This window comes from Oryza sativa, chromosome 3, assembly GCF_034140825.1.
Source record: "Oryza sativa Japonica Group chromosome 3, ASM3414082v1".
NCBI classification, from domain to species: Eukaryota; Viridiplantae; Streptophyta; class Magnoliopsida; order Poales; family Poaceae; genus Oryza; species Oryza sativa.
Window position 1 is genome coordinate 5,415,021 of NC_089037.1, and position 13,682 is coordinate 5,428,702.

Sequence of the window (13,682 nt, forward strand, 5' to 3'; positions counted from 1 at the left end):
TGACGTACAGGTCGGCGAGGGCACGCAGCCTGGTGAAGTTGGCGACGCGCCACTGGTAGGCCTCGGTCATGTGCCTCAGTATGGCCGCCATGGCGACGGCGTCGCCGAAGGTGCACGAGGAGACGATGACGTTGATCTGGGACCGGTGAGGCCCGCCGATCTCCTTCACCAGCACCTCGAGCTGTGGCAAACTGGTGACCTCGAAGGCGGTGGTCGCCATTGCGATGGCGGAGGAGGGATGGGTTTAGGGTTTTAGCAGATCGGAAGAGGGAGGAGGGGGGGAGGGGGGGGATTGCGTGCGGATTGCGGCGGTTTGGAAAGGGGGGGTGTTATAGCGAGGGGCGGAAGGGGAGCGAGCGCGAAATTCAAAATTTCCGAAGGCGCGGTCTCCATATACCAAAATGGATTTGTGCCGAGGCTTGCGGGAGACGAGCAGCTCGGCTGGGCCCGAGAGAGGAGGAGAAAGGAATTAGAGCAAGGTTAATACAGCATATTTGTTGGCTATAAGTCTTTTTTTTAGCTTTTTTTACCCACACATACAATAATTAGCTATTACAATTAATATAGAGCCTACTTGTCTCTCTCACAGAATTTTTTGGTTCTTTTGTTCAAGCCGGTTGTAAGTTTACATCCCGTTTCTCCTCTCTCTCTCTCTCTTCTCTTCTCTCTTTCACCTTAGGGTCCCTTTGAATCGTAGGAATGAAAAAACAGAGGAATAGGAAAAACACAGGATTCTGACAGGAATACAATTGTAAAACAGAGGATTGCAAAACACAGGAAAAACACAGGAATGGCCGTTTGATTGGACCACAGGAAAAACGCAGGAATCAGATGAGAGAGATAGACTCAGAGGAAATGTTCCAAGAGGTTAGACCTCTTGCTAACTTTCCTCCAAAATGTGCATAGGATTACCCATTCCATAGGAATTTTAAAGGATTGGATAGGATTCAATCCTTTGTCTCAAAGGCCTTCATAGGATTTTTTTCCATAGGATTGAAATCCTCCAAAATTCCTACATTTTTCCTACAAATCAAAGGGGCCCTTAGCATTTAGTCGACTTACAGCCTACTATTATACTTTCTCTTATAGGGGTGTGTTTGGCGCCTCTTTCCCATCCCTTTTCCTCGTTTTCCGTGCGCACGCTTTTCAAATTGTTAAACGATGCGTTTTTTTTTAAAAAAAAATATGAAAGTTGCTTAAAAAATCAAATTAATCTATTTTCGAAAAAAAATAGCTAATACTTAATTAATCACGTGCTAATGGACCGCTCTATTTTCCGTGAGTACTTTTTTCGAATGGGAACATCAAATGGCGAACACATGTGTTCTTTCATATGTTTCCCAACCCCTCTCGCTCATGTTCCGTGTGCACGCTTTTCAAACTGCTAAACGGTGCGTTTTTTTACAAAAACTTTCTATACGAAAGTTGCTTAAAAAATCATAATGATCTATTTTTGAAAAAAAAGCTAATACTTAATTAATCACACGTTAATGAACCGCTCCGTTTTCGAGGATTTGGTTCCTAGCTCAGGAGAACAAACGCAATCTAAGTCCACTTTGAATCCCTCAATATATGTCCAAATTTTATTCGCGGAGAGGAAGGGCGGTGGCCGGCCGGCAGAACAGCCGGTGAATCCATCCTTCCCTCCATTTCTTTGCTAGCTTCCGCCATTGTTTCTTGGATTTTTCCCCCTTTTCATTTCTGCAGCTCACACCCGCTCAAATTCTTCACAATCCGTAAAGTGTGTGTGAATTCTTGCATATTAGATGCTGAATTGCTACTAATAGCCTGCGTCGACTCGTAAATTTATGTTTTTTTTTTGGAACAGATGGGCCGTGGCCGCAGTACAGCTATGGGATGGTCATCCTGCTGCAGGCCAACCACATTCTACGTTAACAAGGTGCCAACCACCCATCTTATATAGGGGTGGCCATTTGGTCTAACCGAAAATTTTGGTTTTGATCTTCGTTTTTTTCCATTTCGGTCTTTGAAAAGTGAAACTGAATTTCAACAAAAAATGTCAGCACCGACAAATTCGGTCTCGGTCTAGGTCCTGACCGAAATACAGCAACATTTTCATAAATGCAAAGAAATAATGGAAATTTTCAACACGAAAATCACAAAAAAAATCATAAGCACGTATGAGTAAATACTCTTATTAGTTGTATGTCTAAAAGAAGTAGGATGTGAAAATTAGAGTTTAATCCTATTGAACTTAGTATATTGTAGGTTGCATTTAGATTTTTTTTTAATTCGGTCTTTTCGGTTAACCGAGGAGACTAACCGAATTGACCGAACAAAATTCAATCTTTCACTGCCTACGACTGAATTAATGACCGAATTTATCAGTCTTAGTCTTTTCGGTTCGGTCTTTTTCTGCCCACCCTAGATCTTATCTTTAGAATTGGATATTGGGATGTGGTCATTTTCTCCCAATTTTCTAGCTTCTTGCTGCAAGATTGGCATACCAATTTGGTTGTGTAATTAGGGTGTGTTTAGTTCACGTCAAAATTGAAAGTTTGATTGAAATTAAAACGATGTGACGGAAAATTTGGAAGTTTGTGTGTGGCCGGTGTAGTTCCCAACTTTTTCTTCAAACTTCAACTTTTCCATCACATCAAAATTTTCCTACACACATAAACTTCCAACTTTTCCGTCACATCGTTCCAGTTTTAATTTTAGAGTGAATTAAACACACCCATGTAGAAAAGTTTTGATGTGATAAAAAAGTTAAAAGTTTGAAAAAAATATTAGGAACTAAACCATGCTTTATCTGGTTTTACCTTGTGACAGATCTCGAGATTGAAGACGATACTCGAGAGTACTGGCCGTCCTTGTACTGCGGCTCTTTCTCGACCTGCTTTGGTGGGAAAAGATCTGTTGAGATGGACGCTCTGTTCCAAAACCTGCTCCTCCTCCCTCAAATTTAGGGTGTGTTTAGTTCACGCTAAAATTAAAAGTTTGGTTGAAATTGGAACGATATGGTGGAAAAGTTGGAAGTTTGTGTGTGTAGAAAAATTTTGATGTGATGGAAAAGTTGAAAGTTTGAAGAAAATGTTTAGAACTAAACTAGGCCTTACACAATTACACCTACCCCTCAAATTCCAAATCCGGTTGAGAACAGCCGGCAAAACTTGGAGGAGGGGGCAAGGTGGCAGACCCCAAGGGCGACCTCGCCGCCACCGACAAGGACCGGGCCTCCTCTGAGAAGAACCGCCGCCGTCATCACCGTGTCGTCTCCTTCGCCCCCGCTGGTAACCGCAATGCAGACCCTCTTTGACACCAGCAGGGAGGTCTTCCAGGATTCATTGCCGGGCTTCGTGCCGCCGCCCTAAACCGTTGCGCTACTCGCTGCCCTTCTCCTTCTACGCGCGCACTTGCCGGCCAGCGAGGGAGATCGAGGAGGAAGGAAGGATGGCTGGCAGGCCGAGGGAGATCCAATGCAGTTATACTAGAGACTGCAACTTAAGCAGTTGGAATTATTTTTCATCGTCGGATCGAAATGATCAACGGTTGTAATCTGTGCCACGTCAGTTCTAAACAGTAATGCTACAGTGCTCGCTACAGGAGACATCCAGCTACAGTGTTTTGCCAAATAGTGCCTAGGAAAATCTTGACGGCTACTTTCCAATCCAACGATGCCTATGTGACCGCTTAATATAGCCACTGCAGGTGATCTCAATTCCAGGCCGGGACCGGAGAGAGAGAAGAGGAGGCGCCGACGCACCGTGGTGGAGATAGAGAGCAGGGTAGGACCCACTGATATGTGGGTCCCACTATTTTTTAGTTTTATATGACTGACATGTGGGCCCACATTCTTTTAATTTATATATTTTATTTCAAGTGCCACATCACCGCCACGTAGAATGATGACCAAGTCAAACCAGCCATGTAGACGTCACGTCTACCAAAACCGCTATCCAAACTACCATGTATTTCTTTTGCACCAGTTTTGATAGTTGAAGGACCCATTGTATCTGGTATTGCGGTTCAAAGATAAAAATTGAATTTGCTGTCAAGTTAAGGGATCTCAAATGAACTTATTTCAACCGCAATACCACATATCCCGACCCCTCAACTAATAAAACCGATACAATTGAACTCCTTAAATGGTGAGATTGGTTTTCGTAAACGTGGCACGTTGACTTGGTCAATCTATGCTAGTCACCAAAATAAAAGTGAGCCCCGTATAGCTAGGTGTGTTTAGTTCCCGAAAAAAGTTGAAAGTTTAAAGAAAGTTGGGAGTTTGGAAAAAAAAGTTGAAAGTCTATGTGTATAGGAAAATTTTTGATGTGATATGATGTGATGGAAAGTTGGGAACAGATGAAAAACTAAACATGGCCCTAAGTGACTAGGGAAAAACGTAAAGCCCACTTGTCAGTCCCCTTCTCTCCTCTCTATTTTTTTCCCTAACAACTCCACGCTCGGCGCAACTCACGTCTCACCTCGTTGGCCTTGCACTGGCATTGCCGCAGCCGGAGAAGAGGGAGGGTCTGTTGCAGCACTGGACGACGTAGTTGGCGGGCAAAAAACCGAATGCTATAGCAACGACACGAAGCAGAAGAGCGGACGCGTCCGCGCGTGCAAGGAGGCGTGAGGTGGGCAATTGGTCATTGGGGGCCGATCGTCTTGCCATGGCAGGCGAACATGGCCGCTGCTGCCATGTGAGGGAGTGCACTGTGGAGAGAAAATGGAGGTACCGAGTATGAGGATGATATATGGGACCTGCTTTAGTTTTGTTGCCACGTAAACGCTTAGTTAGTATGAGTGAATCAGATTAACTTTGCTATGTCAGTGAAACTAATCACCTATACTATCGGAGAACCTAATTTAACCTAGCTTTGTATATGTTGGGGAGTTAAAGATTTGTAGTATACGGTTTAGAGATGTATTTTAAACTCGACGTCAACACTAGTGATCTAAATTGTAGTACTACTAGTACTTATCACTAGTGATCCCATCGGTTTATGCAGCATCGCGCTTCTGCCGCTGCCCGACCCTATTACCCAAGCCCATCATAGCCCAAAAAACCCAGAACAACATCTCCTGGACGGCCCATGCCCGACTGGCTTAGGGTTTGGTACTTGTGTCCTGCCTCCACATCAGCTTCAGAGACCGCGCCGGCGCCGGGATGTATTCCTCACCTCCCAAGGGTTTAAAGCGGCGCAGTCGATTTCTCGCTCGTTCGATCCGAGCGGGGTATCGTCGTGGTTATGGGGAAGCTGCTGGACCTGAAGCGGCTCATGTCCGTGCCGAAGGAGCGGAATCGTCGTCGGCGGCAGCGGCAAATCCGAGCCCGCAGTAAGGCCTCCCTCAGTCGTTCTGCCTCTCTAGTCTGGCATCTGTAATTTGTTTAGAATATCACTGCTCCTTCCATTGTCTTGTGCCGTTGCACAGCACTCGGCATCGCTATTTTGCAATTGGGATGCTTTTCAGCAATTTTTTAGTGTTGTTTACAGTTTATTTTTCGGCATACAGATTATTTTGGATTTAACTAAACCAATGAGCTGGATACATTAATGTTCATTTCGATTGTCAGCATCCACTAAAAACATAGACTTCGGTATCCAAAGATAACATGGAAGCCCATGCATAGTTTCGGCAGTATAGGGGTAAATATCGGGTAAACGAGTGCAAATGTGCAATGTCTCAACTGGGTAGAACATATGAAGTGCCCATATGTACATACCCTAAATCTTAAGAAAATTTGGTCGGCCGCTTCTTTGGTCAGCCCAGCCAAAAAGAAAAAAAAAAGAAAAAGAAGGAAGAAGTAGTGCGTGCCCATAAAACTATATTGCTTCCAATATAAGCAGGACCCCTCTAACCTATCGTCTAAAGAGGTGTAAAACAAAATATGGTAGACTTGCAGTATTTTCCTGTTGCAAAAGGAGATCACTCCCTGCTTTGAAAGCAAATAAGGTTTTCGGCATAGAAGCAACTACTGGGAACACCGGCTTACATAGAGAGCTCAAACAACGTTCTCACCCTAGCCAATGGACAGCAGTCCAAAAACAAAGAGGAAAATAACTAAAATGGTAAACTAAAAGACAAGTGAGCTGAAAAGCAAGTTTAGATCTTGGTTATGAACTCATCCATTTTAGTTATCTCCTCTGGTCTGAACAACACCCACCAGAACTACACGAAGAAAAGATTTATCAACTACGGGACTGTCTGGAAGCACTATCTGCTGAGGCGCCGTGGCCGCGCTTTGCTGCAGCAACAGCGGCTGCAGAAGCCAATAGAAAGCACGCTGTTCCCACAATAGATTATTTTTTTAGGGAATACGCTAGAAGCATATCTTTGTATTAAGAGGAATAAAAATTATTTACAAGAAAGATTGAAGGGGACGGGGTACTGGAATGCAACAAGGACTTAGGCTACAATCTCACAACCAAATTGAACGACCTAGGGACCCTAGAAACTAGAGACCAAGCGCCGGAATCGCCGCCTTTGCCAGGCACCACAGCTCTGCCTCCGCGGCCATAGCTCTTGCAATTTCCGCCCAGGGCTGCCGCTGGAGATTGAACACCAGGTTATTCCTCTCTTTCCAGATCATCCATGCTACCAAGGTCGCAATGGTGTCGAATCCCCGACACCGATCCTTCACGACTTTCTTCCTGCTAAGGCAGAGCCACTGATGGAAGGAGGCCTCTTGCAGGGGTAGGCAATCCAGTTGATTGATTGCCGAGAGTGCCCACCACCAGAGTTGACGGGATTCAGAGCAGCCAACCAAGATGTGATCTATACAATAGATTATTTTATACAGCAGAAATTCAACGTTGCAGCCGAACGGCTGTGCAGTTCAGCTGCAGCCCAAACCGCTGCAGTTTAGGTCTTCCAACGGTCAATATGTCAGCTGAGGAAGTTATTAGCAATTTCTAATAAGCCAAGAAAGCTGTAAACAGTACAGGATCAAAGAATATAATGATCCACACCCCCAGTTCAACCAAGAAGCTAAGAATTCAGAAATATTTGTAGGAATATTCAATTTTGTGCCATGGTAACGCCTCTTTCAAACAGCACCAAGAGCAACGAGCAATGTGACATTGAAAGAAAACATGGTACACACTTTCTACGCAATTGCATTGGATGCAATTAACATCCCCTTTCCAATTTTTTTTCTTCAGCTGTAGATCTATCTTGATAAAGAAGCCAAACGGAGATTTTTACTTCGAGAGGAATTTCGCATTTCCACAATCTGCACATCCTCCAACTGATGACACCCCAGAGAATGATCCTATCATATAAAGACAAGGCTTAGTTATTTTCAGATTATTTACCTGATTGTTGAAACGGATTATTTGCCCCACGCTTCGAAAAATACATTTTCTCGAAAAACTTTCTTCTCTTGTATTGCTTCGACCACTTTTTTAAAGTTATTTGTTAAGTTTATTTATCAGAATATTTAATTTATCCCTATAATCAAGTAGATAATCCTCATCAATAATCTGTTTCAAAATGACCTTAGTGGTGTAGACTTGCTCTTTTTTTTTCATAATAAGAACCAATGCTCAAGGGAAGTTTTTTTAATGGAGACAAATTGGATTTAAAGTCACTAGAGTTTTTTTTTTCAAAAAAATCAGACAAAAGGTAACCAAATTGATTTGTGGTGTGCACTTGTGTGCTTGATTTAATTGTTTGCTTGTATTTGTGTCTGTACATAACCATGCATGATCTATTGTAGATGGTTCAATTGATTCAGTGGCTAAAAGAAAGGGATCACTCTGCCAACAAGTTGCAAATTCTGATGGCGAGAGAAGAACAAGATATTCAGGGCCTAACCTTCCAGAGGTATGACACCAAATGCTGATAATGAAGCTCTTATATTAGAGTAAGGTATCTACGAGTCTATGACTGCTATAAGTAGCCTCTAACTGCGCACTCTCGTGGTCCTATGGTACCTATATCAAATTGTATGAACAGGTCTTTAGTGCTGCAATTTTCTACAGTTCTGCATGAATAGCTTTTCTCTATTCTAGCTGTTACAACTTAACCACTCCCATAGAAAATTGTCTGTGATGGGTCTTAGATCCCCTTGATCCTTGTTGAAGCAGTTGAATTTTTAGAGCTTCCCTCCCTTATAATCTGGTTCCGGTACTTGTTTTTCTGTGTATTCTGTGGTCTAAGATCCAGTTTTTCGTCATCATCCATCAAGTGCATGCCTACCTGGTTGAGTTTAACCAACTTCCGAAGCTACTAGCTAGTCAAATACGCTGGTATCTATGAAGGGGCCTTCTATTGCTTTTCAGGTCAATATGCATTCCATTATTATTTGTTCACTCTTGCTACTCCCATATTCTGAGTGCTCATGTCTACTGATAATGTGGTTACTGTTTCCGTTTCATCCAACTCCTTCTCATCTTCAAAGAAAATTATATAGTAAATATAGTTAATCTTAACCTGTTAACCGTAATCTAAACTGTTTGTACCATCAATTCATAAACCACGGAGATATGTGAATGTGATGTTGAATAACCTTTGCAGATAGAGTAGACCAATACAGTAGCAGCTCCATCATAGTTTCACTCCAATCAGTAACTGTATTTTTTTTCTCAAGCATAAGAATTCTGAGATCATCTTTGGCTCCAATGCATGATAAGCTTTACTTTAACCACTATTAGGTCACTTGCAAGCACTTGCCTTCATACTGGCCCTTGCTTCCTATGAAGGTACAATCTAATAATATTAGTTGGTTTGTAGGTTAGCTATAATCCAAACCTGGCAAGGCACCAAACAAGTTCTATTTTCCTTTATTTTCGAACAACGCAGGAGAGCTGCATGCCATTCCATTAAGTAGAAGGAAAGAAATACAAAGTTAGGACAAGCCAACGTAGCAAGTCCCATTAAGTCCATTTTCCTCAAAGTAACAGCTTTACTCAACTTCTTATTTCCTTTAGTGCAAGAATCAATTTTTGCTGGGGATTCCTCTGGTTGTCTTTTAACTGTAGTATTGCAGGATTACCAGGGGTATGTCCTCTCATTAGTAAATCACAGAGTTACTATTGGCAACTTGGAAGTGATGAGGACTGCCTATAGACTTCTGAGGTTGGTCACTGCTGGTAACCCAGAGTTAGATTTGGCATGAACCTTTGTCATTGTATCGCATCACCCTTCTTCCTCTTCCACCAGGCAGATTTCTGAGTTCATAACAACAACAACAACAACAACAACAATATTTAGCATGCCATGTTCTACATCAATAACTGCAGGTGATGGGTGATTTCCTGCCACGTCCTTGGCTGAAACCATAATACTTTGCTGTCTGTGCCTCTGTGGCCCATCTTGCAATGGGTATTGAGATTCTGGACAACAGGTCTATTAGAAGATGGTTGACAACATACATGATTATACTAGGAGAGCGAGAAAGCTTTGAAGTAACCATGCCAATTGCGTTTGCTTCACAGTTCATGTAGAGTGGTTTCACTGTTTCACCCTAATTTCAGTATAAATTGTGGGAGAAGGGCATATTGTTGTAGGATGCATTCTTGTATCTGGTCTGTTGAGTCTATTTTCTCTTACAGCCCAGCCGTCAAAGCTATAGAAAATTGTACCTTATAAATAATATACATGTTTATTTTTATTTGTTTTCTACTTTGACTAATCTATAGGATGCTTTTGTGCAAAAATGAACATATTAGTTTATGCATATGCGCATAGACCTTTATTGGTTGTGTAGCTTAACTCAGTAAGAATAGGTCTCATATTTAGGTAATCATTACTAGTCACTGACTGCAGTCCAGTACCCCTTTTAGGACAGCCACTAATAAAACTTTGAAAGGGAAAAGGATAAAAATGAAAATGTGCTGTTCAGTTTCCCTACCACAAACCCGAAGGGTTATGGCAAAGCTACTAGTACTGTTTTCCCTTCCAATTGATCAAGCTGTCACCTTGACGGTATTTTCTAACCTATATCCTTGCTTCTGCATGCAGGACATCTGGTGCCATATACACTCCCTGATGCCATTCAAAGATGCTGCCCGTGCTGCATGTGTGTCTCATGCTTTTCGTCGTTCCTGGCAACACCGCCCCAATCTTATATTTTGTATTGGAACACTGGGGTTGGATTTCATCAACAAAATTGATCGTATTATAAAAAACCACTCAGGCATTGGCATCAAATCGCTACAGTTAGAATATGATACTTTTTGCAATGCTAGAAGGAGCGCTAGCATCAGCTATCATCTCAATAATTGGCTTCAGATTGCTGTTACACCATGGATTGAAGAACTAATCCTTACACTGTCGCTATCTTCATACAATGTGGATTACAATTTCCCGTGCTCACTTTTATCTGATGGGAGAGGAAGTTCATTGCGACATCTTTATCTTGGCAGTTGTTTCTTTCATCCTACAGTTAATCTTGAATTGAGAAACCTGACGAGGTTGCATCTGGTTACTGTACATATTACAGGAGATGAGTTTGGGTGCCTTCTTTCGAATTCTTATGCTTTGGAGCGATTGGAACTTAAATATTGTTATGGAATAATTTGTCTGAAGATACCTTGCCTGTTGCAACGCCTTAGCCACCTGGAAGTGTTTGAATGCAGAATGCTGCAAGCCATAGAGAATAAGGCTCCAAATCTTTGCAGTTTTGACCTTGGAGCTAGGCAGGTACGGCTCTTGCTTGGTGAATCATTGCAAATGAAAACACTATCCTTGGACTATCCTAGTGCCGTCTATTATGCTCGTGCAGAGCTTCCATCCAATGTGCCAAATCTTGAAATTCTCACCATTTGCTCGGATCACGAGGTATATCCACAAACATGAAATGATTATGGACGTGCTTATGTTTATATAACAATACTTGCACCTTCGAAAAATGTCATCAGTCTGATTTTCTTTATGCAGATGGTTGATACACCAATGTTGCCTAGCAAATTTTTCTATCTCAAGTGCTTGACTATTGATCTTGCTTGGAGACTTTCCCCAGCCTATGATTATTTCTCTCTGATTTCTTTTCTTGACGCTTCTCCTTCCTTGGAGACTTTTTGTCTAGAGGTAAGCTAATTTTCACTCTGCAAACTTATCAGTGACTGGTGACAACCATCAATTTCAAGTATATTGGCTTTTCATCTCTAGATATCACAGGACCGAATGGAGAATGAATTGATTATTGGAGATATGTCACATATGAGGCAAATGCTAGAACACCGTCATGACAACCTCCAGAGCGTGGAGATTATTGGCTTTTGCTATACAAAGAGCTTGATCGAGCTAACATGTCATATTCTTGACAATACAACGTCGCTTAAGCACCTTAAACTGGATACTACTCGTGATGTTTTTAGCTGTTCTACAGGCAAACACGACAAATGCTTCCATATGGGTAAGGATATGCTCACCGAAGCCAAGAAAGCAGTTTTGGCAATTGAAACTTACATCGAGCCAAAAGTTCCCTCCACTGTCATGCTAAATGTTGTGAAACCTTGCAACCGTTGCCATGTTGCTGAATCTTAGTTCTATTTTTTTCCTAACATAATTCCTATGTAGATGATTATGGAGTTTTTTAACTGATCATGTTTTCTGTCTTCACACAACTGAATTACGAGTCACATCCAATTGAATTATGAGTCACATCTGTTCGATCTCTTTTTTCCCAATTCAGTGAAAAGGATCTCAACGTACTTTACAATTATTCTTATGTGAAGTCGCGTGATTAATTTGACTCTTCATGGAATGAGAAGAAGTGTCTTCTTCACAGAACCAATCTGAGATGCTGCACAATGCTTATATTGTATCAATCAACAATCTAGAGTTTTAGACTACTGACATTACCAAATTTTATGAACAGATATTGCATCTTAAAACGCCACACCAAATTAACAAGCTACATCATATTAATAACACTCAGATACATCTCAAAACGCTACACCAAATTTTCACCAGATTAACAAGCCACATCATATTAATAAAAAATTATCACCAAATTAACAAGCCACATCATATTAATAACAGTTTATGAACAGATACATCTCAAAGCGCGAGTGATATTAATAACAGTTTATGAACAGATACATCTCAAAGCCGAGTGTTATGAATAGATATCTATCTCAAAACACGCCAAATTTCACAAGCCACACCATATTAATAGTGTTATGAATAGATATCTATCTCAAAACACGCCAAATCTCACAAAGCCACACCATATTAATAACACGAACAGATACACCATATTAATAACACGAACAGATGCATGGAGTGTTATGAACAGACACATCTTAAAAGGCCACACCAAAATTTATGAACAAATATTGCATCTCAAATTTTGCACTAACACACACTTTATGAACAAATATTGCATCTCGAAATGTCACACCGATTTTTTTATGAACAGATATTGTATCTCAAAATGCCACACCAATTTATTTATGAACAGATATTGCATGGGAAGCAAAACTCAACAGAAAAACTACGATCCAGAGGAGTAAAGTGAATGCCAGAGAGGGATCGAGAGCCTCTACATAGAGGAGTAAACTGAGAGGGATAAAAAAAACTGCGATCCAGAGGAGTAAACTGAATGCCAGACAGGGATCGAGAGCCTACGATCGAGAGGCGAGAGGCAATTGGCGTGAACTGAATGAGACGTACGTACTTGAACCGGGAGGTGGAGGGGATGGGGCTGGGGGATTCTCGGCGCCCTCGCCGTCTAGCCTCACGGACTTGAACCGGGAGCTGGAGGATGTTTCTGATGAGGGCGATCGCTTGCTCCAAGTCTGATCCTATTGTAGGTGGCAGATGGTCCGCGGCGAGAACTGCGTTGGAAATTTGGCGCAGGAGTCGCCGAAGCTCACGAACTCGTGCCATCACGGTGCCTCCTCCCTGGCGAGCAAGTGTCTCGGCGCGGATCGAATTGTTAAGAAGGGTGTTCACCGCGGTGGCAGTTGCTTCCTCCAGCCTGGACTTGAGAGTGGTCGCAGACATCTCCCTCGACCAATGCGCACGAGGATTTGAGGCAGGAACTCGGTCGATCAGGTCTTGAGCGAGTACCTGCACGGAGAGTGATCCCCTGACCTGGAACCCCTCTAACGCCAGTAGCATCTCTCGGCGTTGATCGAGGTTGCAGAGGTGAATCAGCAACTGGGGAATGTTCACCCACTTCATCAGTTGGAGTAACCCAACGAGCTCGGAGAGATCGCTCATGGGCTGGATGTTCCGTACTTTCCACCCGTAGCCGGCGGTCGATGACAAGTCATGGAGGATGTCGAATACGGCGGGCGCGTCTCGAAGTGCCTCGAGGGAGCGTACGTCGACGTGGCGCTGCCCAACCGCGTCCCGCACCATAGTCCGCAGCTCGTCCATGTTGTAGACGAGTTTCGCTTTCATCCGCACCATGGCGTCGGCGTGGCGCGGCGGGCACCGTGGCGCGGCGGAGACGGCGTGGCGTGGCGCGGCGCGGCGGGCACGGCGTGCGGCGGAGACGGCGTGGCGCGGCGGAGACGGCGCGGCGCGGCGGAGACGGCGTCGCGCGGCGGTGGAGAGTGGTGGGAGGAGGGAGACGGGGTGGCGTGGTGATGGTCGGGGACGCGAGCAGGGTGGCGCGTGGTGGAGACGCCCTGCGTCCCAGGTGGGACGGGCAGCGTGGATGGTGGGAGGCAGAGGCGAGGTGGGAGATGATGAGAGGGAGGGGGAGAGGGGTACGTCTATTTATAGCTGTAGGCTTAAGCTTGTGCAGGAAAATTGTC

General features: G+C 43.4%; 2 protein-coding genes across 2 annotated transcripts; both read left to right on the plus strand.

The window, feature by feature from the left end:
- Nucleotides 1–5,117: 5,117 nt before the first annotated feature.
- LOC136355906 (uncharacterized) lies at nt 5,118–10,082 on the plus strand. The gene is made up of 5 exons (XM_066309121.1): nt 5,118–5,301; nt 7,685–7,791; nt 8,957–9,045; nt 9,130–9,209; nt 9,931–10,082. Exons 1-5 carry the CDS (start codon nt 5,214–5,216, stop codon nt 10,080–10,082), a joined length of 516 nt encoding a protein of 171 aa, XP_066165218.1. The 5' UTR covers nt 5,118–5,213.
- A 444-nt stretch (nt 10,083–10,526) lies between these two features.
- On the plus strand, nt 10,527–11,574 carry LOC4331980 (uncharacterized). Its single transcript, XM_066309004.1, has 4 exons — nt 10,527–10,611; nt 10,694–10,749; nt 10,849–10,998; nt 11,080–11,574. Exons 3-4 carry the CDS (start codon nt 10,849–10,851, stop codon nt 11,455–11,457), a joined length of 528 nt encoding a protein of 175 aa, XP_066165101.1. The 5' UTR covers nt 10,527–10,611; nt 10,694–10,749; the 3' UTR covers nt 11,458–11,574.
- The last annotated feature ends 2,108 nt before the right edge of the window (nt 11,575–13,682 follow it).